The 23,909-nt window shown below is 38.6% G+C and overlaps 1 protein-coding gene across 3 annotated transcripts; it reads left to right on the forward strand.

Annotated features, from left to right (window-relative positions):
- The first annotated feature begins 5,429 nt into the window (after positions 1–5,429).
- Positions 5,430–23,212, forward strand: LOC136677012 (programmed cell death protein 4-like). Of its 3 annotated transcripts, XM_066654354.1 has the most exons (13): positions 5,430–5,543; positions 6,354–6,445; positions 8,297–8,599; positions 13,448–13,542; positions 13,760–13,873; positions 14,784–15,005; positions 17,405–17,502; positions 17,787–17,904; positions 18,131–18,238; positions 18,466–18,576; positions 19,593–19,732; positions 20,795–20,910; positions 22,276–23,212. In XM_066654354.1, the coding sequence occupies exons 2-13, from the start codon at positions 6,403–6,405 to the stop codon at positions 22,293–22,295; spliced, it is 1,488 nt and encodes a 495-aa protein (XP_066510451.1). In that variant the 5' UTR covers positions 5,430–5,543; positions 6,354–6,402; the 3' UTR covers positions 22,296–23,212. The 3 variants fall into 3 exon arrangements, with proteins under 3 accessions (XP_066510451.1, XP_066510453.1, XP_066510452.1); XM_066654356.1 differs by lacking the exon at positions 20,795–20,910 and having other exon boundaries at positions 19,593–19,754; positions 22,276–23,210; XM_066654355.1 differs by lacking the exon at positions 20,795–20,910 and having other exon boundaries at positions 22,276–23,206.
- Positions 23,213–23,909: the final 697 nt, after the last annotated feature.

The following is a 23,909-nucleotide window of genomic DNA, read 5'->3' on the forward strand; positions in this document are numbered from 1 at the left end:
TTTCTCCACCTAAAACCAGGTAATAAGAAAGGCAGACTTTTTATTTTAACTGTTGTGCATATTTGAGACTCTTAGTAGTCACATGTTTCAGTTCTTAGAACCATTATGGATTAACATTTATAAACAAATCAAGAAAACGAGATTGTCTCTTCTTTTATGTGACTTGATGGTCATTTATCAAAGATAAAACTATTAAAGCCCTTTATTTGCCACAAAAGCAAAAATACTTTATTATTACACAGAAAAAAACATGAATTTAACTGTGTATATCATTCAAATACAACAAAATGTTTTCGTGAAAGTTTTCACAAATCAGATAATGCCTAAAAGAAGTGAATTTTCATTTCCATTGTTAGGGTAAATAGCATTTTACAGTCAAACACTCCAAGTATCATCATAATAAAAGGTAGACAGACCAAAATATATTTGTGAAATATTTCACAAATCAGGAAAAAGTTTTTTCTGGGTGAGATTTAATCTCAATAAACGGCCAGTTATGAATTGATGTTTAGTATTTGCCTTTATTATCTATTATGACACATGAAAGAAGTGTAAAACTCATTAAAATACACTGAACTGTGTTTGTGAAAGTTTTCATAAATCAAGCACTGTTTAATCAAACATGTTTCATGGAATTTGGATTTTATTTGTCATGAACATCACCTGCCAAAGTGAAAACCGTGTTTATTTTGCACTTTGTTTCACTTTCCTTGCTTGCGGTATACAAGCCACATACAGACAAAATAAGAACTGTGAATTTTTTCACAAATCAGCCTGGTAGGTTTGAATCTGGAATAATTCATTTGAATGCTCTACTTTTGAAGTTATAAGCTTTAGAAAATAAAAGGTAGATGAATTCACAAAACGCATCAGTGTTTTTGGATGTACATAACTGCATTAATGATAACTGCATTAACAATACATTGTTCATGTAGTGCCTTATACTGGATCATTTTGACTTTCTTGACATTTATCATATATTTTTAACCAGTATAGGAGCACTTACTAGTCTATGTCATTGGCAAATTTTATGTGATAAAATAAATCTATAAGCAAAGTTTTAAAACAACGTTTAATTACATTTATTATCCGTTATTTGTCCATCCTGTTATGGCTATGTTCACCCTTTTATATATGAGTTTTCTGTCTAATTTAAGATTAAGGCTCAGAATTGCATAAATAGCTCAAACAATAGACCTACTTTGCAAGTATGAAGACAAAACAGAGCTTAAAGGAATTCCATGTAATATATTTTACTTTAAAATTACAGCTTCAAAATTATTGTGATGCTTCACTGAGCTGTAGTAATGAGGATATAGACTCTGTCAATGCTAAACTTGGCTCAGCACTGCACAGCCATTTCTGTTGTGTTCATCAGTGTCAGGTTAATTAATGACATTCTATTAAAAGATTCTAAAGTAAAACACTAGATATAAGACACTAGATTATTTTCACTTACAATTCATTGATTCAAAAGGTTTTTTACAAAAAGTCTTGTTACAAAAATTATAATAGGATATTGGAACCATAATAAATCATGGTGCATTTATTTTCGATACTTAAACATATCTGAAGGTAAATACTTTTGTACTTTTACTCAAATGGAGATCTACAACAGACTTTTACTTTTACTGGAGTAATAATTTATACTGAGTATATGTACTTTAAATCAAGTACATGATTTGTGTACTTTGTCCACCACTGTTGATGCTCAAGGCCAAGGTGTTCTGCAGACTGCCTGATGTTTTTCCTCAAAGCCATTTACTTTGACAAGTTTGAGGCACAAAGCATTCTTTTGTTGACATCTGACACCATTCCTATGCAGTGCACACTGTAGAGTTGAGTATGAAAAGCTGGTAGCAGAAGTGCCCTGATTCACAAGGCTGGCCTTGTTGGTAATTCTTGAAATTCTCTTGGCCTCTTAAACTACCAGTCTTACCAGCACAGGGATCACTGTTGCCTATCTCACCATTTGAGGTCTTTCACTGTGCTTTAATGTCTGTCTCATGTGCAGTCACAATGCACAGCTGGAGATCCCTGTAAACTATTTGGTTTATACCACAAAGCTGTACTGACTAGAGAACTGCTACATCAGATTTTCTCAATTTATAGTTGATTACAATCAAGGATGTAGTGGAGTTAAAGGCATTTACTCACCTTTTTAACGTTTACTCTCCTTTCTTAAAGATTATTAATCATATTATTTGTATTAGATGTTTTTAATCTCACCTGTGGGTCTGATACTTTTAAGATAGGCTGTAAATTAATTAATACCATAAGGTTCCCATAAATTGTGATCTGCTTTTGAGGCCACATTTCCCTTTTTTATTTTATTTCTAGCAGTTAATGAATTAGTGCTTCTTTGCTTATTGTTTTAAGACATTTTTTTAACTAAGAACTGTCTTCATGGCTGGAAAACTGGCATAACTCTAGGGTCCTGAGATTGTTTCAGTGTTCTCCGTGTGTCTGTGTGAGTTTCCCTCAAGTGACAGGTTTTCTTCCACAATCCAAAAACACAGGTTAAAAGTTGATTCGTTGTGTATAATTGCCTGTAAGTATGAACATGTGAGTGACTGTGTGAGTTTGTGATGTTTTCTGATGGGCTGGTGCCCTGTCCAGAGTGTTCCTGCCTTTGACATTCTGCAGGTAGGAACTACCACCACAACCCTGAACAGGATGAAGTGATTACAGATTATTCTATATTCTGTGTATAGTGCTGTGTCATGAATTAGCACTTTCACAACAGCATCCTTCTGTTGTCGTTTTAAAAAATGTCAGTAGGTTAGAAAACAACAGCAGTGAGTTATGTTGACTTATTAAAATAAAAGTGTTTATTGTTGACTTATTATTGTTTCACCATTATATCATATTTCATTTTGTTTACATCTCAGCAGCATGTCATGTACTGAGTTTTAATATAAAAGTGATTTGGGCATAGCTTTATTACAGAAATAAGATTAGTGTTAATATTTTCTTTATAATATTTTACCTTAAAAGTCCCACCCCATTTTTTCAGCCCTCTTTCCAAAGCCACTCCCCCAAATTACACGTGAATGTAGAGATTAGTAAACACAGACAGCTGCAGAGAGAATTATCTTTGTCGTATCTATAAACATATACATGGACGTCGTTATATCTGTTTTAGGAGGAGCTACAGCCCCCATAAATATTCTTTTGCCCCCCACTTCTATCATTTTCGTTGGCTATCAGTCTGTATTGCTTTCTTGTCAGAATAGGCACACGTAGTAAAATACGGAATTGTCACATATTTGGACACTAATTGATGCGTTCCGTTTTGAACCGATATTTTGTTACGTATTTTTGAGGTCTCACGTTTATGTTTGACACAGAAACTCGCAGCTCTCTCTCGGCCGGAGCAAGTTGCAGATTCTCTACGACTTCTAAACAGAGAACACCATTTTCATTGGTCGTCAGCTTTGTTTTAGCCAATCAGCAGCCACGGATATCTGTCCATTATTCAGTGCTGCAGCCAAAGGAGTCACAGTCCCTCCTACAGGGGGTTGATTTGCAGTGGCGCGGAGAGCAGCAAATCAGTGCTGAAAAACTGGGAACAGCTCTGCTTTTAGGATTTTAGATAGGAGTAATATTAGCACCGTGTCGTGGAGAAACATTTCATTCTCCCTCAACACATCAGAGAAAAATTTTCGAATCCAACTAATTCTTTATACATAAATATCACATTAAATAATGTTATTCATTCATTATCTGTAACCGCTTATCCAGTTCAGGGTCGCGGTGGGTCCAGAGCCTACCTGGAATCATTGGGCGCAAGGCAGGAACAGACCCTGGAGAGGGCGCCAGTCCTTCACAGGGCAACAAACACACTGGAGTCGCCAATCCACCTACAAATGTGTGTTTTTGGACTGTGGGAGGAAACCGGAGCACCAGGAGGAAACCCACGCGGACACGGGGAGAACACACCAACTCACAGACAGTCACCCGGAGCAGGAATCGAACCCACAACCTCCAGATCCCTGGAGCTGTGTGATTGCAACACTACCTGCTGCACCACCATGCCGCCCCTAAATAATGTTATATTGCTTAATAATAACATTAACAACGTGTTAATAGGGTGTAAAATAAAGATTCCTAAATAAATAATTAAATCTATGACATTGTGAATGGTCATATTATAATGAGGACGTGATTGTCTTTTAGAGACTTAGATTCTTTCACTTCAGATATTATTGTAATTATGGAATAACTGGGTAGTTGCAAAACACATGGACAGATTTTGCTTTGCCACTGTTCAAAAAAATTACTGACAGACACTACAGTCCTGATGGCAGTTGTCTTAATAAATGTCTGACAACGTTTTATGTGACTGACTACAGTTGAAAAGGATTTACAAGTGCATACTTGTCCCCCGGCCTCTGCTTTCCTTATTTGTTTTTCCTGACGTTATGACTGTATATTTTACAGATACCTGTATATAATAATGAGTTGCTCACAACTCAGTTTATCCATCCATCCATCCATTATCTGTAACCGCTTATCCAATTTAGGGTCGCGGGGGGTCCAGAGCCTACCTGGAATCATTGGGCGCAAGGCGGGAATACACCCTGGAGGGGACGCCAGTCCTTCACAGGGCAACACAGACACACACACATTCACACGCACGCACACCTATGGACACTTTCGAGTCGCCAATCCACCTGCAACGTGTGTTTTTAGACTGTGGGAGGAAACCGGAGCACCCGGAGGAAACCCACACGGACACGGGGGGGAGAACACACCAACTCCTCACAGACAGTCACCCGGAGCGGGAAACGAACCCACAACCTCCAGGCCCCTGGAGCTGTGTGACTGCAACACTACCTGCTGCGCCACCGTGCCGCCCACAACTCAGTTTATTTATTTGTTTAAAGCACCACCTTGTGGCTGTAATATCTGTACTTCGTCAAAGAAGTTTGCTGCTATGAGGCAATTACCCCATACCCCCCCCCCCCCCCGGTTAAAGCTTAGCCCCCTTAATTATTAATTTCTAGTGACGGCCCTGGTTGTCACAAAGCAGCTTTACAGATTTGTTATCAGAAAAGATAATGTAGATCAGAAAGCCCCATGCGAGCAAGCCGACTTGCCGACAGTGGCAAGAAAAAACTCCCTCGAGGCTAGAGAAAGAAACCTTGAGAGGAACCAAGACTCACAAGGGGGATCCCTTATATATATAATATATATATATATAATAAACACACAAGGCATCATTTTTTTTATTAACGGTGCTGCCGTTACATAATAATCTCTGAGCCTGTGATTCTACTGTCCACCACTGGGAGGCGGCGCAGACTCTACTGGGCCTGTTCATAGAAAACACCAGAACCAGTTTCTCATGGCGAATTCTCATTGGCTCCGTCGACCAATCTGCAATAAAGCGTCCAATCAGAATGCTCAACGTCAGAGCTTTAAATACCCTAGCCAATCAGAACGCAGAAAGGACGAGCCGAAGGAAGCGTGTTACTGGGCAGAGAAGAAAGCGGAGGCAGTGTTAACAACTTTACAAAAAGCGAAAAACGGGACGGCAAGTAAGTTTAAGTCATAAGTTTGATAGTTAATGCATTAGTGCATCTTTAAATATGTGCTACGCATACAGGCCTTTTTAAAGTAAATACAGCTATTTTACTCGTCTGTGCTGGTTTGTTTATGTTGTGGATCAGTGGCAGCTGCAGACACAAAACAAACGCAAGCGGTCGACTGCGTAGTGCATTAAATCTCAAATACGCATTAAAATGTGCTTTTAAAGAGAGAATTCATCCGCAGTTGTACATTTAACTGAATGCATCTTGTCGCAGTGATAATCGTCGATGCTGTAAACGTTTGGTGATTTACGCTGGAAGAAAGGCGACCTACATTCATTCAAACGTTCGCTATATTTGCTCATTGTGTATTTTCTTAATCTCTGAAGCTTTTTGTTGAATTATTCTGCTTCATATTGCTCCTACAGACAGATTTCTAGATATCAGTTCCCAAACTCACCCTTAAATGATTTATTTTCTCAGTTTCTGACAGCTGCAAATTTATAAATAGCCTACACTTCAAATCACGAAGCCATTATTTTCTTGTGCCTGTGAGTCGTTATGACACAAAATGAAACATTGATATTTACAGAAGTAAATTGTTTACTATTTGTTGTTGTATTGTGTTACTTTTTACTTTATTTAAAAAGTAACACAATATTTTGAGAAAGTAATAGTAATGGTCGTTATTTTGAAACATTGCTTCCCCAAAATACAGGAGGATTAAAACATTTCACCTCTACCTATTTTTTATTTATTTATTATTATTTTTTGGGAAGCTTTATTTCTGACTGGAGACCTTTTTATTAAATGTCTCAGGTTTTGTGGTCTTCCTCCTGTTCACCGCAAAGTCACCCACTTTCGAACCATGGCAACTGACTGCGAGGCTTGGCTCAACTCCAACCCAGTGGGTGAGTGTCCATCTAGAGGAGCCAGGCCCTCTAGGTGTACTTAATTTATTTTCTTTTTAATAACAATATACTCCGTTGTTTTAATGAAGGTTTTACTCACCAAAATTTAAAATAAATCCAGTAATTATATATGAGACGCAAAAAGTGACGGAGGGTGTTCTGGTGCAAAATGGTTTATCGAAGGGAAGATTCTGGACTCACAAATATTCAAGGGTTACAGCTGACAACAGTGTGGAGAACCTGATATAATGGGAACCTATCATTTTTCAAACACAGCTGAAATAAAAACTGTGATAGTTATAGTTTTATTGTTTCTGTCAACACGTGTAGTCTTAATTTAAATGTAAAAATTACAGAAATATTTCTGATATAATAACAGAAATAATTACTGAATGTATGTAAACAGAGTGATGTCCATAGGTGTCTGTCAGTAGAGGAGCTCAGGCTGTGACCCAAAGTAGCGCCATACTCCATACATGGTGCACATTACTGAATAAAATTAAACTAATACTACACTTTAATTAGACACTATTACGAGAGGGATTTGAAACTTATAGCTGAGTAAAAATTAATTTTCAACATCAAATCACTGAGTATGATATACACTGTGCCCTACAGAGGGTGTGGGGAGACATTTGGGATTCAGCGTCATATAAACTTGCATTCCCTTACAATAGGGCTGCACTCTAATACCAGACAGTTGGACCTCAATATGGCACAAATGCAAGAAAAAAAAATCAATCATGCGACTGTAACCCATGGATAGCTTTTTATTCGTTCTTCACAGCAGCCTGTTTCTTTTACTGGTCTTAAGAGTTATATGGGAGGAGAAGGATGGGAAATAGTGGGATTGGTTTTTTATTTGTTTAATTTTATGTATTATGGGTTTTTTTTTTCCCTTTCCCCTCTTCTCCCCTCTCTCTTCTTCATTTTTATACTTTGTCTAGCACGAGACATTCAGCCATGGCTCTCAAAATACTGAAAAACATGATCAAGACTTGATCACTGGGGGGAGTGCCTTTTGAGGAGTCTGGGGGTTTTCTTTTCTTTTAAATTAATATTATTTAAAGATCACAAGAAATGTTGTTGACTAATGTAAATGTAAGGCTTTTGGTAAATAAATCGGTTGATTGATGGATTGAATTGTGTGTCCTAGCCTACATAGTGTCTGAGGACAGGCACCCACACCCCTTGCACAAAATGGTTTAGTCCGCCCCCTCACTGGTCTTTTTAACTAGGCACATATAACTTGGCATTCATTCTGCTGAAGCGGCAGTGTGCGTTCTATCCATGCTATGGAAGATGATGCCCAAAAAAGCTAAATCTGGTTTTCAGAGAAGAAAAGAGGCAGAAAAAAAAACAGAAAGAATGGAGGGAAAGGAACTGTTAACAAACTACTTTCCTAAGAAAGCTGAGAATTATGAAAGCAAAAAACCTACTTTTAAATGAACTCCTGTGTTTATAAAACACTTAAATACCACAGTGATTGTCAGTGCTAAAAACCACAAAACTAGAAATGACGTTTTTTTTTTTTTTTTCTGTAATCTGGGATAAATACTTTTTTTTGTTTTTTTTTTTTTTTTTTTTTTTTTTTTTTTTGCATAGCCGCAAGAGTGCTCAACTTAAGCAGGCCTTTGATGTTAGGATACCTGATTGCAATTACCGTTATAGCTTATAATCATTTTGGTTGGGGGGGGCATGGTGCTACGCCCCTGTTTTCAGACACTACTAGAAAATGGCGAAACCCCAAAATAGTGCACTATAGAGTGAATAGGACAAAATAAAATATATATATATAAAATATTACAACTATATTAGTTTTGCCTAATATAACCTGGCTGTCCCCCACAGAGGCAGCTGATTTGAGCGACTCGTATCAGTCTGGTGATGAGGAGAGTGGCCTCAGGGTCAAACTGGATGATCAGATCAATGGTAACTGGATCTCTACTCCGGCCGGAAGCATTCATGAGGCACGGCTGAAGGCCAAAGCCAAGCGACGTCTCCGTAAAAACTCCTCCAGAGACTCGGGACGTGGAGACTCACTCAGTGACAATGGAGACACCACGCGAACCACTGTGACACCCACAAGCCCAAAGGGAAGAGTCCTTGACCGCCGCTCAAGACTTGGAAAGGGCAGGGGGCTTCCCAAGAAAGGTAAAGAGCACTTCAACCAGAAAACACACTGATGTGGAGTGGAAAATTATGGATTTCTAATTTGGCTTTGAAAATATTGAAAATTTAAATGTTGATCGTTATGCAGACCTATTATCTGTAGTCTCTGTGGAGTTGGAATGTAGTCTAGGTTAAAGTTCAGGCCTCAGAAAGATGTGACATATTAAAGCCATGTTCAGATAGGCTTAATATAGGTGTGTGTGTGTAAATCTAAAACATTACTCAGAGCAGTGAACATTCTAACAGCTGTAGGAAAGTTTTGTGCAAAATGGCAACCTACCAAACAAAATAAAAATGGGGAAAAAAAATGTGTCATTAAATTGTCTGTGAAGTGTTGGGCAGAAGCATCCGGTACCCAGAAAGCAGTTTCGAGATTAGGTACCTTGTTCAAGGGCACCTCAGCAATGGATTCATAGCACAGATGTTATGACAATTTATCCCATTTCAATAAATAGCAATGCTGTGTATGATCCAGTGTGTAAAACATTCACACACACTTTCCACAGTCATGTCAGAGCTAAAAGTGATTCGCTGTTAAATAATATAAGGTCAATTATTGCCCTGACCATTTTAAATAGAATTGATAGGCTGTGATATTTAACTGGAAAAGGACACTGTTATGGCAATGCATAAATAGAGTAGCCTATTGCATGTTATTTACACCAAGATTTATTTTCCCATAAGCATTACTGATGTCTCAGGGTAAAATGATATAACCACAGCTCTTTATGTAAAACTAATGCTTTCTCAATGAGGTTCATGTCAGAAACTGTATCTCATCAACAAGATGTAGAAAATAAAACTGATTCCAAGCAGTTTGACTTTTAATTGCTTTTTATTGTTCCTTTTGATTCCGTAAAGCACTTTGATTTGGCATTGTGTATGAAAGGTATTCTGTAAATAAACTTGTCTTGTGAGAAACTGCTTCTGAGGCCTAGCAGTTGGGTGACAAACAGCATCACTTCTACACCGTGAAAGTGACATGGCTGTCTTTACATTGGTTTGAAATATATGTATGGTCTCAGTGAGAACATTGAGTCTTTACATCACACCACTGAGCAAAGTAATCTAAAACATTGTGGGGAAACAGCAGGTTGCGTCATATGTATGAATTTTGTCTATGGATGTAACTGCTGCTTGACTTTGATAGAGATTGCATGTTGTAGTGAAATCAGAAAATGACATGTTAATTTAACTAATAGCTTTGCTGTGGACATCATGTTTTGAGCATTGTACGGAACAAACGAGATCATAGCCAGCCAACCATAAGAATACATACTAGGAGTGTTTAGACCAGAGGCGATTGCTCTAAGACTGCAAGGGAAGCTCAGCTTCCCCTAAAATGTCAAATAAGTGATCAAATGTATTCTGTTGTGTGTACATGTCAGTGAATAAATATGCACTACAACGCGCTCAACTTTGATTCAGAATCAGCTTCTTATCACTGGTAAAGATGCGGCTTTCCCGCAGCTTCACGGTGCTTTAGACAGAGTTCAATAGCGAAGCAACGAAACGAGACGAGTCATTGGATAAATGCTGGGCTTTTTCCAGCCCATCGGACGCTCAGCGTCTATGGGGCAGTGGGCTGGCCTTGGCCGGCCCGGACGCTCAGCTTCTGCATGATGTTTGGATGATCTCTCTGAGGCTGAATCCCTTCTTGATTGACAGCGAAATGAGCGAATCAGCGATCCTTTGGTGTAGAGATCCGTGGGAGCATTAAATTTTCATTCTGTTCTGAGTTGAACCAGACTTTTCTTAATCCTCTTAGCCGCATTTTCCTTGTTAAAAACGACTAGTGACAAATCGAGCTTCTATTTCTGGTGGGGTTTTTTGTAGCTGCTTGTGTTTGGAGATGGACTTCTATCGCAGTTTCTGTCCAGCGGGTGCCGCTGAGCCCCTCCACCGTCACAAAGCACTCACAGACGGACACACTTCACATGGGCCAAGGCCGTTTAAGCAGCCTAGCTCTGCTGGCCATTGAGAGGACACTAGTCAAGTCCCTGGAAAAGACGCCTTGTTGGTACGACAGGGTCACAGATCATTTTCTTGAAAAGGAACGGAGGGTAGAATTTACATATAAATAAACCGACACATTTTATGATGTAGGCCGAAATTGAGCTTCCCCTCCTTGAAAGACCAGCATCCGCCACTGGTTTAGACATTGTTATTGTTACTGTATTTCTTTCTTTCTAAAATAGAAAGTCACATTTTCAGAGCCAAGAAAAGCTGTCTGACACTGTAAATTCACAAGAGCCTCCTTCAACTATACTAAAAGACTGCATCTGTTTGTACTAGTATCACAGAAATTCTGTATCATTGCATCACATTCATTCTCTTTTTCTATTGAGTTGCAGTATTGTCTTTTTGTTTTGTTTTTTTAACAGAGGCAATACAAATGAATCATCAAATATGGGTTTAAAATTATGGTGAAATCTAAACTTTCATTGCATTTTTTTCCCCATTTTTGTAAATGTTCTCTGAAGCAAATTTTTCAGGAGCAGTGCTGGGTGTCTCTCTGGTTTGGAGTTGTTTATTTAAGAGAATTAAAATCATAGTAAATGTAAAGAAATTATGGAAGATTTGCTGTAGATCTATGAAAGGTTGCTCAGCACATTCTTCAGAAAACGCTGGAGGAGTGATAAGGTATTGTAGAACTGGTCTTGTTAATGTGGGTCATTCATGCTAAGATCAGGTTATCCTGTTTCCATTTCTCATTTGTGTATTGGGTTATGTGCAGTAAACACTTTAGAAGGTCTACTGTCAGTCGGATTCAGTGCCTTGTCTCAGGAGGGCAGCGTAAACCAGTTATGCTTTAAAAGTGTGTTTCTTTCCCCTCCCCCTCTCTATCACTCTTGTCTACTTGACTATTAAACAATGTCTTGATTCCATAATTTGTAGATAAATTGCTGCAAATTCCTCAAAGTTTTGGACAAAGATCTCTTCAGCTGCCCTGTATGTTTGCTCTATGGGTGTTGTGGTGACTGGGCACTCATCTTTAAGAAATTTTATAAAGGCTCCACATGTGGCCATTTCCTCAACCCAGAATGAAACTGAACTGATTGCTGAGCCTGCATTATATGAGGAAAATGTGAGCTGTACATTACGTTGTTCAGCGTCAGCAGTGATACTATTACACACAATATAACCAATTAATGAAGTGTGCATTGATATTTTTTATTTCCTCTAGCCAAATGTGAAGATGGCAAAGTTAACTTGGGCAAAGCCCTCCTGTTTTTCTTGGCACATCAAAAAAAAAAAATAACAGAAAAATAATTTTAGTTGAATCCAGGATATTTACTAGACTAATATACAGAAACTAAGTAATTCAACATTTTTTTTAAGATGGAAAAGTATTTAAAATTTTATTTTTGATGGAGCGATGTTACATGTTTTTAATAATCCATTACATTTTGCTAAATACCATTAAATTCAATACAAATACATCAGTAGAACATAGATAATTTGTTTGTATTTCTTTTAAAAATAAACACAGAAGGGTTGGCAGCAGGAATGAGAAGTATAATGGTGTAAAATTGTTTACTGTAGACATATTGAGTCCAGTATGTTGAGGGTCTTATTAGATGTAGTTTTATTGTAGTTAGTGTGTATGTGGTTCAGTGTTTTGATTGTGCAGCTTTTCCAGTACAGTTATCTGTGTTGTACATAAGGTCTGAGCTCTTTGTGTCTGAGTCTTTGATTACTGTGCATAATCTGAGATAAAACTAAGAGCACAGATAAGTGCAGAAAGGCTTGCGATGGTTGAGGTTTGAAACAAAGCAGTGACCTCATACATTTGCTCTCAGCCTCTTCCTTTCTCCCTCGCTCACTCTTGTTCATCAAGAGAAACAGACAGCGAGAAGGAAAGTGAAGTGTTATCAGAAAATGAAACCCCTCGTGTGGGTCAAGACCCTCTCAGTAACATTGTTCATAAAGCAACCCCTTTTTTCCTTTTTATTTCTCTACACCATCTAATTCGCAGTTGTCTTTAATATTGAGTAAGAACTGAAAAATGGTGAATAGACCAATAGGCTCTTCATTTTTAACACGCATGAAGTGTCTTAAAAGGTGCTTGTTTGTTTATTTATTTATTTGTGATTAGCAGTGACCTAATCAAAGCTGAAAACATTACATTGTATTAGGAGAATGTTTTTCAGCTAAATCAGATAAGGCTCAGAATACTGCAGTGAACTATGCAGAACAGGCTTACATAAGAGTTACAGGGATGGTCAGTCGGTCATTCAGTCAGTGAGGCAGACAGACTCCTGAGTCCTGACGTATTTGGGAGCTGCTAGAGGGGGAATTAAGCGATTATGTGTGGAATCTCCCAGGGAAGTGAATGCGTACACACATTTCTGGGTAGTGTGCGGTGACTGATGTGTGTGTGTGGCGTGTCTGATGGGGTTTTAAAACTGGTTTAAATTACACTGACCTGCTGCGTATGGAAACATCCCTTAAATGTTCAAATAGTAAACTGTGATCTTACCCAAAGAGACTGATTGCTCTGGAAACTTGCTTTTGTACCATCCAAATGATTGGAGAAAATGTTCAAATATATGTTAGTCCTTGAGTTTCTGAAAAGTGTTTATGGTATGACAGCTTCTCAGTAAATTCTGCAAAGCTAGGAAGGTTCAGGATGCTAATCAGGGTTATGGATAAATAGATACTTTATTGATCACAGAGGGAATATTTGAAGTTTTTAGAATTCATTTAACACAATATTTACTAATGCCTAATGTATTAATACAAATGCTTTGTGACTGAATTGCACATAATTAGCCTGTCAGTAGTGACTCATGCATGTGTGCCTGTCTGTTCTTGTGTTCTTTGTAGGTGGGGCTGGGGGTAAGGGTGTCTGGGGTACACCTGGAGAGGTGTATACTGAAGAGGTGGTGGACGTACGAGACCCCAATTATGATGACGATCAGGTACTATATTAATCAATTCACCCCCCCACTGTGTTCCATGCACTGCATCTCCTCTTCAAGGTATTCCCAGCAACGTACCCACCTCTCTCTCTCCATGCTGTGCCCTCCCCCCACCCCCAACTGTCATATCTACACCAATGTATCACTTTCTCCACTTTATTCTTACCACACTCTACTCTAGCCCTCATGACAACCCTTGCTTTCTGTGCCTCAACAGGAGAGCTGTGTTTATGAGACAGTGGTGCTGCCATTAGACCAGGAGGCCTTTACTCGGACAGTCACACCCATTGTACAGGAGTACTTTGAGCATGGTGATGCTAATGAAGTGGCGGTGAGCAGGAGACCTGTTAAGGACTTGTTCAGGATTAATGCTTTTACCCTCTGTTTAGAAATAAATCCTGTCATATTATGAACACCTATGCGTTTCTACAGTCACTGTCCGTTCTCTCATCTCCACTTTCCATACAGGAGCACTGTATACTTCTACACTTGCAGACTGTAGTCCATCTATTCCTCTGAACACTTTGTAGCTCTACTATTACAGACTGTAGTCCATCACTTGGGTGGATCATTCTCAGCACTGCATTGTATGTTTTGCTTGTACAAGTTGATCTGACACAGCAGTAATGCTAGAGCTTTTAAAACCTTCAATGTCACTGCTAGACTGAGAATAGTCCACCAACCTGACATATGCAACCCACAGCTTCCTTTGGGCAGCGTCCTGTGTTCACTGATGAAGGACACAAACTGTGCAGCAACAGATGAGCTACTGTCTCTGACTTTACCTCTATAAGGTGCAGCTATCAGGTCGCTGTGTGGTCACTGTGACAGAGTGGATGGTGAGTGGAGAGAATAGCACCACCATCCAATGATCCACCACCCAAATCGTACATGCTCTCTGGTGGCACTCTGGGGGCCCTGACCACTGAAAAACAGGGTAAAAAGGGATAACAAAGTATGCAGAGTAATAGATGGACTATAGTTTGACTACAGAGGGACCCGTATGACCATTGGAGCTGAAATAGAGAATGTAAAAATGGAGAGTGTAGATACAAGTTAGGTAGTCATAATTTATGACTAGTTTGTGTACTATTGTTAATCAATCATATTTACAGATGCCCTGAAATATCAGAAGTACGGGTATCAGCAAATGGTTTCTACAAAAAGATTGAAGATTTAACTTTCTCTTCCCCCTTGACACTCATGTTTTTATTTATTTTTGTTCTCTTTCTATTTTATAGGAGTTGTTGGGGGAACTGAACTTAGGCAGCATGTGCAGTGATGTTCCTCTGCTGGCTGTGTCTTTGGCTCTAGAGTCAAAGGTGAGCCACCGTGAGTTGACGTCTCGACTCCTGAGTCAACTCTGTGGACGGGTTCTGAGTCACTCTGACATGGAGAGTGCCTTTGACAAACTGCTGCAAGAGCTCCCTGATCTGGTGCTCGATACTCCCACAGCACCACAGGTAAATACACCCTCTGTTCCACTCTGACAATGTTTACTCCTGATTCACAGCAGAGGAAGAACTTACAGCTGCAAAAGCCCAGGTGAAGTGCAAACCATGTGATCAAACCTCATTGCATCCAGCTCCATTTCATGACTCTCAAGATCAAAGAGCAAGGCTCAGGATTAAGTGTTAAAAGCCTTCCTTCTCTTTATGTATGTCATGACAGAATGGCTTATACTCCAAGCCATAATTTTATTATATTTATATAGGAAATAAGGAACCATTTGAGATGCAGCACTTTTGTGTTGCTGAGTTAATGACACTTTAGGTCTGTCCTAAAACCTAGTGAGCTGTCTAGGTAGACACTTACTGCATGCACATAGATGGCTGTTGTTTAAGTAGACAGCGTTCTAACGTTTTATCTTTCTCATGAGACAGATAATTGAAATGCTGCAGTTAGAGTGATTGTGTCACAGCTTGTTCCTGCCCACCACATGCAACCTTTTTTCCAACCTCGGTGGCTAACGTTGCCTCAGTTTCAGCATGGTGTCGGGAGTGTGCACACTGACGTAAATTCTGTCTAGTTAGACAATTCGCTAGGTTTTGGCAAATACCCTCTGAATCTCACAGGGGACCTCACTACTTTAACAGTAGTGACCAGAGACCAACTCTAAATTTAAACAAATTATTTTAAAGTGTTTGTGCTTAACACATGGATGTGTAATGACCTACAAGTGCCATTCATTGTTTGTATCTGTTTTCAGTTTATTAAAATAGTAAATAAAAACAGGCTATGGATTATTGAATCTGATGGATCAGTGTTCACCATGCTAGTGATGCAGTGTAGCTGGGTATAGAGGGATTATTGGGTTTTTCTACAAATTTGACAAACAATGGATGTGTGGTGTTGCTGACGGGACTGAAGTATGTACTAAATACTAAAAACACAAGTGTCTGTCTGCTGTGGTTCAGCCTCTTGTTCAGAAGACTCTTTCAGCCTTTTCTTTTCATCAGAGCTTCTGCCATTGTGTGTTCAGAGTGCAAACTCAGCATTAGAGCTACAACACACACACACTTGTCTTGTCTTTTCAGCCTTCATGTTCCCACCCTTCTTTCACTGCTCTGCTGTTATTCTCTCTTCATTTTCCCTGTTTTTCTCCCTCTCTCCATCACTTTTCTGTTTGTGTACTGTAGTTTTGTGTGCTGAGCTGGTTTTGTCCAGACTAGAACAGCAGAGACAGCTCTTTTCCTCCCAGCTGAATCAGGGCCTCTGGCTCTCACACACACGCATATTGTTAGTGGACTAGACTCATGTCCCATATGTAATATTCTTACAGTATGTGTGACAGGAAGGTAATGGATTTTGGAGCCTTTCTACTGGACAATTCTGTTGTTAATTATCATAAGCTTCTGACCAATTCTTAAATAAAGGACATGTATTTGATCCTGAATATTTTTATAGGTTAATTCAGTCTAACAGCTCAAACCTGTTGTTAAGCATTTGACTGTATTTCACCACAACTCTACCCCAAAATGAAAGGAAAAGTATTCTGTTGTTGAGTTTGTTGTTGCTGTACAGCTGAATGCAAAAAGAGAATACTTTTTCCTTTCGTTTTGGGGTGGAGTTGTGGTGAAATAGTCACATGCTTAACCAGTGGTTTGAGCAGCCAGACTGAATTGACCTATATAAAGTAACATTAAAAAGCACTTGCATGAAGACTTGGTTATATAAACTACATAGAGTAGTTTGTTTATATTCATTCCATTTTATTTTGTCCAGTCTGCAAAATTAAATCTAGAAGAGATATATATATTTTTTTGTCAGGAGACTTGTTAATTGGTTTAATTTTTACATGCCTTCAAAGTAGGCCTGAGAGTGAATAATTTTAATATTCAAATTGCAGTTTTAAAGAGTGCAATTTTAATTTATTTGGTTTTGACAGTTTGGGTGTGGAGTCAGCACCGTTTCTGCCAGCGAATGCCGTTGGCTGATGTCTCCTGATTTTGTGACTGATGGATGATTCGGACAATAGTGATCTGATTCTTGTGTTAATGATGCCAGAGTGATCTGTAGAAGGTGTTTATGCACTGAGACTTTGAATCATTGGCAAAGATTTGATCCTGACTCTTAGATGAGCAAAGGATGGGTTCTTTGGGGAGTCAACTCCACTTCACTAAATATGTTTACATTGACTTTGTTTTGCACTTACTTGGTTCGTGCAGAGATGCTACTCAGCAGGATGGCTTCAAAAATAATTTTGGTTGCAGATTTTGCTTATAAAGATAAACCCATTTCTTCCTCACAATCATGGGACATGGAAATTTAAAAGGTACAGAGTTGACTGAAGCCGCTTTCTGACATGTGACATTTGCTGACATAAATGGTAAATGTTTGTTTCTCCCCCCCATCCCCCAAGCTGGTGGGCCAGTTTATTGCCAGAGCCGTAACAGATCAGATACTCTCAAGTAACTACATTGATGGATACAAAGGAAGAGTGGACTGTGAGCATGCAAGGTAAATGCATTCATTTTGCAGGGGCTTAATAGCTTGTGAATAAATTGCACAATTTCCATACAGCTGTTTGGAGCGTATTTGTTTAATTAACCAGTTAATTAAATTGTGATTTTGATTGATTTGAAAATGATTTAAATTTTTAATGTTACTAAAACTCAGATTTTGAGCTTCATCATTTACTTTCAGCTGTTTGGCATCTGTGTACAGATCTGGACAGCTGTTTGAGTGATTCACAGCTGTGTATTTGACAGAGTTGTCTAACTGCTGAGTGTGTTGATTGACAGGGCAGCTTTGGACCGAGCTGCTGTCCTGCTGAAGATGAGCAAGGAGGCAGGGCTCCGGATCGATAACCTCTGGGGCTCAGGGGGTGGACAGAGACCTGTCAATCAGCTCATTAAAGAGGTTAGATTCTACCTCAAAAATCACTGCTGTGCATGACTGTTATTTGCCTTTTAAAAACAAAAAAATGATAAGGGTGAAAAAAGGAAAACCAAATCCAAAAATTGGAATCCAAAGTTGGAATGTCCCTTAGTTCTTCTTATTCAAGGTACATACATGACTTTAAGCTGGAGCTGTCTTGCTGATCTGAGAAATCCTGCTCACACGAGCTTGTCCCTCTCTGTATCAGATGAACTTGTTGCTGCAGGAGTACGTGTTGTCCGGGGACACAGTGGAGGCGGAGAGATGTCTGAGGGAGCTGGAGGTCCCTCACTTCCATCATGAGTTTGTTTATGAGGTAAATCTACTGGACCTGATCAGCATGGTGGGCTCTAGTTTTATCCATTCACAAGATCTCTACAAAACAAAAAATGACAAGAACAGTTTTAACTAAATAAACGAAGAATGGTGCTGAATTATTGCTTTTAAATTTCCAGTATTGTAAACACAACCTACATTTGTTGTTGGTGTTCCTGATGAAATGTCTTGAAATAAACATTAATGTTGGGCACACTCATTTCCTAGGCGATAGTCATGGTGCTGGAGTCAAAAGGAGACAGGACTCTGCAAATGATCCTGAAGCTACTGAAATCTCTCTTTGACTCATCAGTCATCACTGTGGACCAAATGAGAAGGGTATGGCGCCATCTGCTGGTATCATCATGACAGTGGTCCTTATAAATCAAGCTTCAGCTTCATATTGGTTAATGAACCGCGTAGAAGAAGATAAAAAGTGCATGTTACTTTCCTTCCATATTTCAGATTTACAAGCTGTGGAAAGTGATGGGAACTCTGCTTGATATAGGACACCTTCTTTATCATATTAATCATATACACTGAATGATCACTGGATTAGGAACCCCTACCTCATATCTACAGTAGTCCATTTTAACTGTTCCACTGACCATTAGGGAGCACTTTGTAGTTCTAAAATTACAAACTGTAGTCCCCCTGTTTCTCTACATACATTCTTATCCTCAGTTCACTTTGTTCTTCACTGGTCAGAACTACCATAAGCAGGTATTATTTATGTGGTGAGTCTTTCTCAGCACTGTGGTAACACTGACTTGGTGGTGGTATCTTTGTGATGTGCTGGTAAGAGTGGATCAAACACAGCAGAGCTGCTGGATTTTTAGAAGCTTTAGTGTCACTGCTGGACTGAGAATGGTCCACCAATCAAAAATATCCAGCCAGTAGTGTCCAGTGTCCACTGAAGGACTAGAGGACAACCAACACACTGTGCAGCAACAGATGAGCTGCTCTCTCTAGCTTTACATCTACAAGCTGGACCAATGAAGTAGGTGTCTAACAGAGTGTTTAGTGAGTGACCACAGTGTTTAGAAACTCTGCACTGTTGTCTGAGCTACTCATAGCAGCGCAACACTTCCTAACACACCACATCAGTGTCACTGCTGTGCAGAGAATAATCAATTGCTGAGAAACAGATACACTACAGTCTGTAATTTTAGAACAACATAGTTCTCCTTTTATAGTCAGTGGAGCTGATAAAATGGACAATGACTGTAGATGCAAAGTAGGTGTTCCAAATCCAGTGATTCAGTATAGTTTAGCTGATAAACTTTTAACATTTCTCTAAATAACTTGCTATATAAATGTTAATATATTTAAATGCTATTTTTATTCTTGAACAGGGCTATGAGAGGGTGTATATGGATATTGCTGATATAAATATCGATGTGCCATGTGCATACTCTATACTGGAGCACTATGTGGATAAAAGTTTTAGTGCTGGAGTCATCGATACCAAACTCAGAGACCTGTGTCCATGTCGGTAAGGAATCCACAAATTTGAAGTACATATGTATTGGTGAATATATGTATGTGTTAATTTATTTATACAAAATGGGGGGGGGGCACATGCTGTGTCTGAAACTGTTCCCTATTCACTATAAAGTGCACTATTTTGGGGTTGTGACATTTTGTAGTAGTGTTTGGAAACTTTCAATGTAGTTAAACAACCCTGACAATGCACTGCAAAAGCCTATGTACACTAGCTGACACTAGTGGATATCCATAATGCACTGCTCTATTTGGTAAAAGCCAGAATGAGAATCTCTACCCTCTTCAATTCAGTTCCCTATAGTGGTGCACTGTATAGTAAGTAATATGGGGAACCATTTCGGACACAGGGACAGTTTCCAAACGCTTGTAGACACCTCTTTTTATAATGAGTGGATTAAGCTCCACCCCCAAGTCATTGATTTGTGGAGACCTTGACCTGCAGTCTCTGGAGTGAGGAAACTCCTTATGATATCTTTTGTGATGAGCTGGAGTTCTAAAACTAATCCTCCAGCATCTGTGCCTTATTTCACTAATGCCTTTTGGGGCTGCCATTAAATCCTCACAGCAATGTTCTAACATCTAGTTGTAAAGTAGTAAGGAGGGAAAAACTATTCCCATTTTGACACTGCATTTCAGAACATATGTTGGACAAGTCAGTGTTCACAAATGTATCTGCATACAGGATGCATCCTGGGGGGGGGGGGGATGTTCTCCCAGCAAAACACACATGCACTCCGATTTGTTTATGTTCTGAAACTCTGCATCTTTTAACATGAAAAGGTATGTTTGAGTAAGAAGGTGACCATAGTGTGTTAATGGTCAAAGTTTAACTTTTTAAAAAGTTAAAACTACTCAAAGTTTTAACTATAACTTTTTTTAAAGCATGTTCAGTATGTTTACTTTCTTGAAAAGCTATGGTCAGAGTCAGTTCCAACTTATGTAATACATCTGAAACAGTGAAAATAAGTAAATATTACACAAATAATGTAGCAAGAATATAGCAACATCCTTAACCATTTTCATGTTTTTCAACATTTGCACATCTCTCCAGTCTAGGCACCTCCAGTGAGAGAACACTTGAGCCATTTTGGGTCAAACCACTTTGTTTGTTTCCCCATTTACTGAGCCAATGCTGTGTGTGCACAAAGACAGCAGGGCTAGAAAATGGTGAGGAAACATTCTCTGAATTTAAAAAAAATAATAATAATTAGGTGTATTGGATTAAAATTTCAAACCTCACCTTTAAGCCCAAAGTTGAGAAATGTCCAATAGGAATGTCACTCAGCTACTTCCTATGGGTCAGGCTAGACTTTGTCTGACTAAACTGACATCCTGCTTTCTGTGATGCGCCCTGCTTGCTTTATTTTTCTGTAGGAAGTTGTTAAACTTGGCCATGTTTAAATCGGACAATATTAGGTCACTTCAGCTATGTTCACACAGGAAGTAAAAGTGACCCAAATCCGATCTGTTTCTGTTTCTTCAAATGACAAAGATGTTTGTGAGCTATGTGAACAGCAAAAACTGCACTGAATCTGACTGGGCCACTTTCATATGTGGAACTGAAATCCAATCCATATCTAGTCTGTGACATTGTGAATCGGAAATCATGTGACTTATATGTCACTCCGACTGTTGAAAATAACCTGAGGTCTCTGGTCCAAAGCATTTTTGTTTTGATTTGAAGTGTTTAGGACATGAAACCAGCATGGTCAAAGCATTTTTATTTTGTAAAACATATTGGGGAAACGAAAACCATGTGAAACTTCCTAATCCATTATGAGAAAGTAAAAAGTTTAGTGGCTCTTGATCAGTTTTATATTGTTCATGTCGATATGAAGCTGCTTAAATGTGGATCATGGAAATATTAAACTCATTGTATTTATGCATTTGAGGGAGACCTGGCAAACTTGTGCTTAGCATGAAAAATGTCACTTGATGTTTTAATATTCTTTAGTCTTTGATACTCTTAAACATAGAACTCATTTGAAATAAAAAAGGGAGGTTCTGTGATACAGAGCTACAGTAAAACAGCAGTCTTGTCCCATTCCTTCACTTCAAAAACAAAAGTGCTTTGGATGGAAAAGTAAGATATTTACTTCTGGTCAGAGCTTGAAGTATCATCCTTTAAGAGCATGATCTGTTCAGACAGATGTCAGATATAGGACACATGCAGAGACTGTGAACAGCAGAAAAAAAAACAGATTTGATCACAAACCAGATTTGGCCACTTTTATCTGCAGTGTGAATGTAACAGCATTTGACAAGGGAAATGCAACGTTAACATCCAACCCACAAAAATTTTGTTCTTCAAACAAAGTTTGAAGACATATGCGCACATCAATTTTAGGTTGAAATGATCCCAGACTATTAATTTTCAACAAAGTGAGTTCTTCAGTGGATGCTGAGCTGAAGATTAATATGACTACAAAAAAAAAAACAGCTTGTAGACGCTAAGGACTGTAATGAGAAATTGTTTGTGTTGTATAATACTAAATAGCACATTAATGGTTGTGGCTTTCCCTTTTCTTCCAGAGGGCGGAAGAGATTTGTGAGTGAAGGAGATGGTGGGCGTCTTAAACTGGAGAGCTACTGAAAAACACAGAGAGAGGGACAGAGCATTTGAGGAAACCAGTGCTACTGTCTTTAAACAACAGTATGTCTCACAGGTCTAGTTTTCTTCCTGCCCGTTAAGAATGTAGAACTTACAAAAAAAAAGTATAAAGGGTAAAGTATAAAGAACCTTAAACACACAAACACATCCCTCTGAGGTGACCTGATAAGCTAGCCCAGAAAGTGCCACACTTTAAAAATGACAGAGTCATTCCTTGTTTGTATTGAGTTCACTGCCACTCCAGAGGCATTTTCACCAAATATTAGCTGAATAACTTGAGCGAGAAGTCAAATCATGTGCAGTACCTTACTGGACATTCCTGACCCTTGGTTTAATTAATCCCCCAAATAAACCTGAACTTTACAAATCTGGCTATGAGAAACCTGTTCCAGTTGCCTAGTGTCCAGCAGTGTTCCCTGAGTCTGACACATTTCTTTTTCACAAGAGCTTTATAAAGTTCAATGTTGGTTTGAAGCTTTCTTAACCCCCCCCCCAAAAGCCTAAACTTTCTCTTCTGTACTACTGGTGTTTGTCTCTCCCCTCACCTAACATAGATGTCATTACTGAATGCAACTCATGAAAAAAGGCAATACAGAGAAATGTGAACCAGTTGGGATCATTATGCAAATAACTGTTGTCTATAACATATTTTTGTATTTCTGAACATTGGGGTGGGGGAAATTTTCCCAAATGTTCTCAGTCTTTGTTTAAAATGGTTAAGAAATAAAGAATGGTGAAAGACTTAACATTTCTGTCCATTTCTTACAAAAGATTATTTTCTTACTATGAGTATGAAAGCAAATTTGTCTCATCAGACTTGTATATTACCACCTTTGAATTTGTAGCACTGAATTTTTTGCACTGAAATTATGCATCTGAATTTTGTTGCTTTTGAATTTACATGTTCTGAATATAATTGCTCTTGAATAGAACTCGTGAATTTTTAAGAACACGTTTTCACTGTTATTATTGAAGGTTAATAAAGACATATTAAAAAAATTATATATATAAATGTGTCAAAGCTACTAAAATTTGATAGGCCAAATTCAGATGCCAAAATACAAGTGAAAAAAAATCAGCACACATCTGGAATACAAAGGATAAGCAATCAATTCCTTAGGATTTTCTCTTTCACCTTAAATACTGCACTAGTTGCATTCTGTCGCCGCTAGATGGTGAAATATGAACACAACTTCCATACTGTGGAAATACTACATGTTTAGCTTCCTTCTGCGGATATTATCTTTTTATTTTCAAAGTGTCTCAAAAATCTGAAAAGTTCACTGAAGACATAATATAACAGACTATTGATATCCTGAAGATGAAGAAAATTTACTGTGGATTTTTTTTGTAATGGCCCTGTGAACGCCTGAAAGCCTTTATCTATTTAAACATATGTATATTTGACTTTCATTTGAACAGCACTAAGAAATGGAGCTTATACAAATAAAATTGAAGAAATTACTTATAAACATTGGTTGTACAATGGCAGAGAGGATTTGGCAAATTTTTCATGGGTGCAACCACATACTCAGCTCTACTGCTCATCCCACAA

Source organism: Hoplias malabaricus, chromosome X2, assembly GCF_029633855.1.
Source record: "Hoplias malabaricus isolate fHopMal1 chromosome X2, fHopMal1.hap1, whole genome shotgun sequence".
NCBI classification, from domain to species: Eukaryota; Metazoa; Chordata; class Actinopteri; order Characiformes; family Erythrinidae; genus Hoplias; species Hoplias malabaricus.

Excerpts from the sequence above, each read along its gene's own strand:
- LOC136677012 (XM_066654354.1), top strand. The coding sequence starts at position 6,403 with ATGGCAACTGACTGCGAGGCTTGGCTCAACTCCAACCCAGTGG. Across the intron at positions 18,577-19,592 it reads CTGTGGACCAAATGAGAAGG|GGCTATGAGAGGGTGTATAT; the intron begins GTATGGCGCCAT and ends ATTCTTGAACAG. Across the intron at positions 20,911-22,275 it reads GACAGCAGGGCTAGAAAATG|AGGGCGGAAGAGATTTGTGA; the intron begins GTGAGGAAACAT and ends CTTTTCTTCCAG.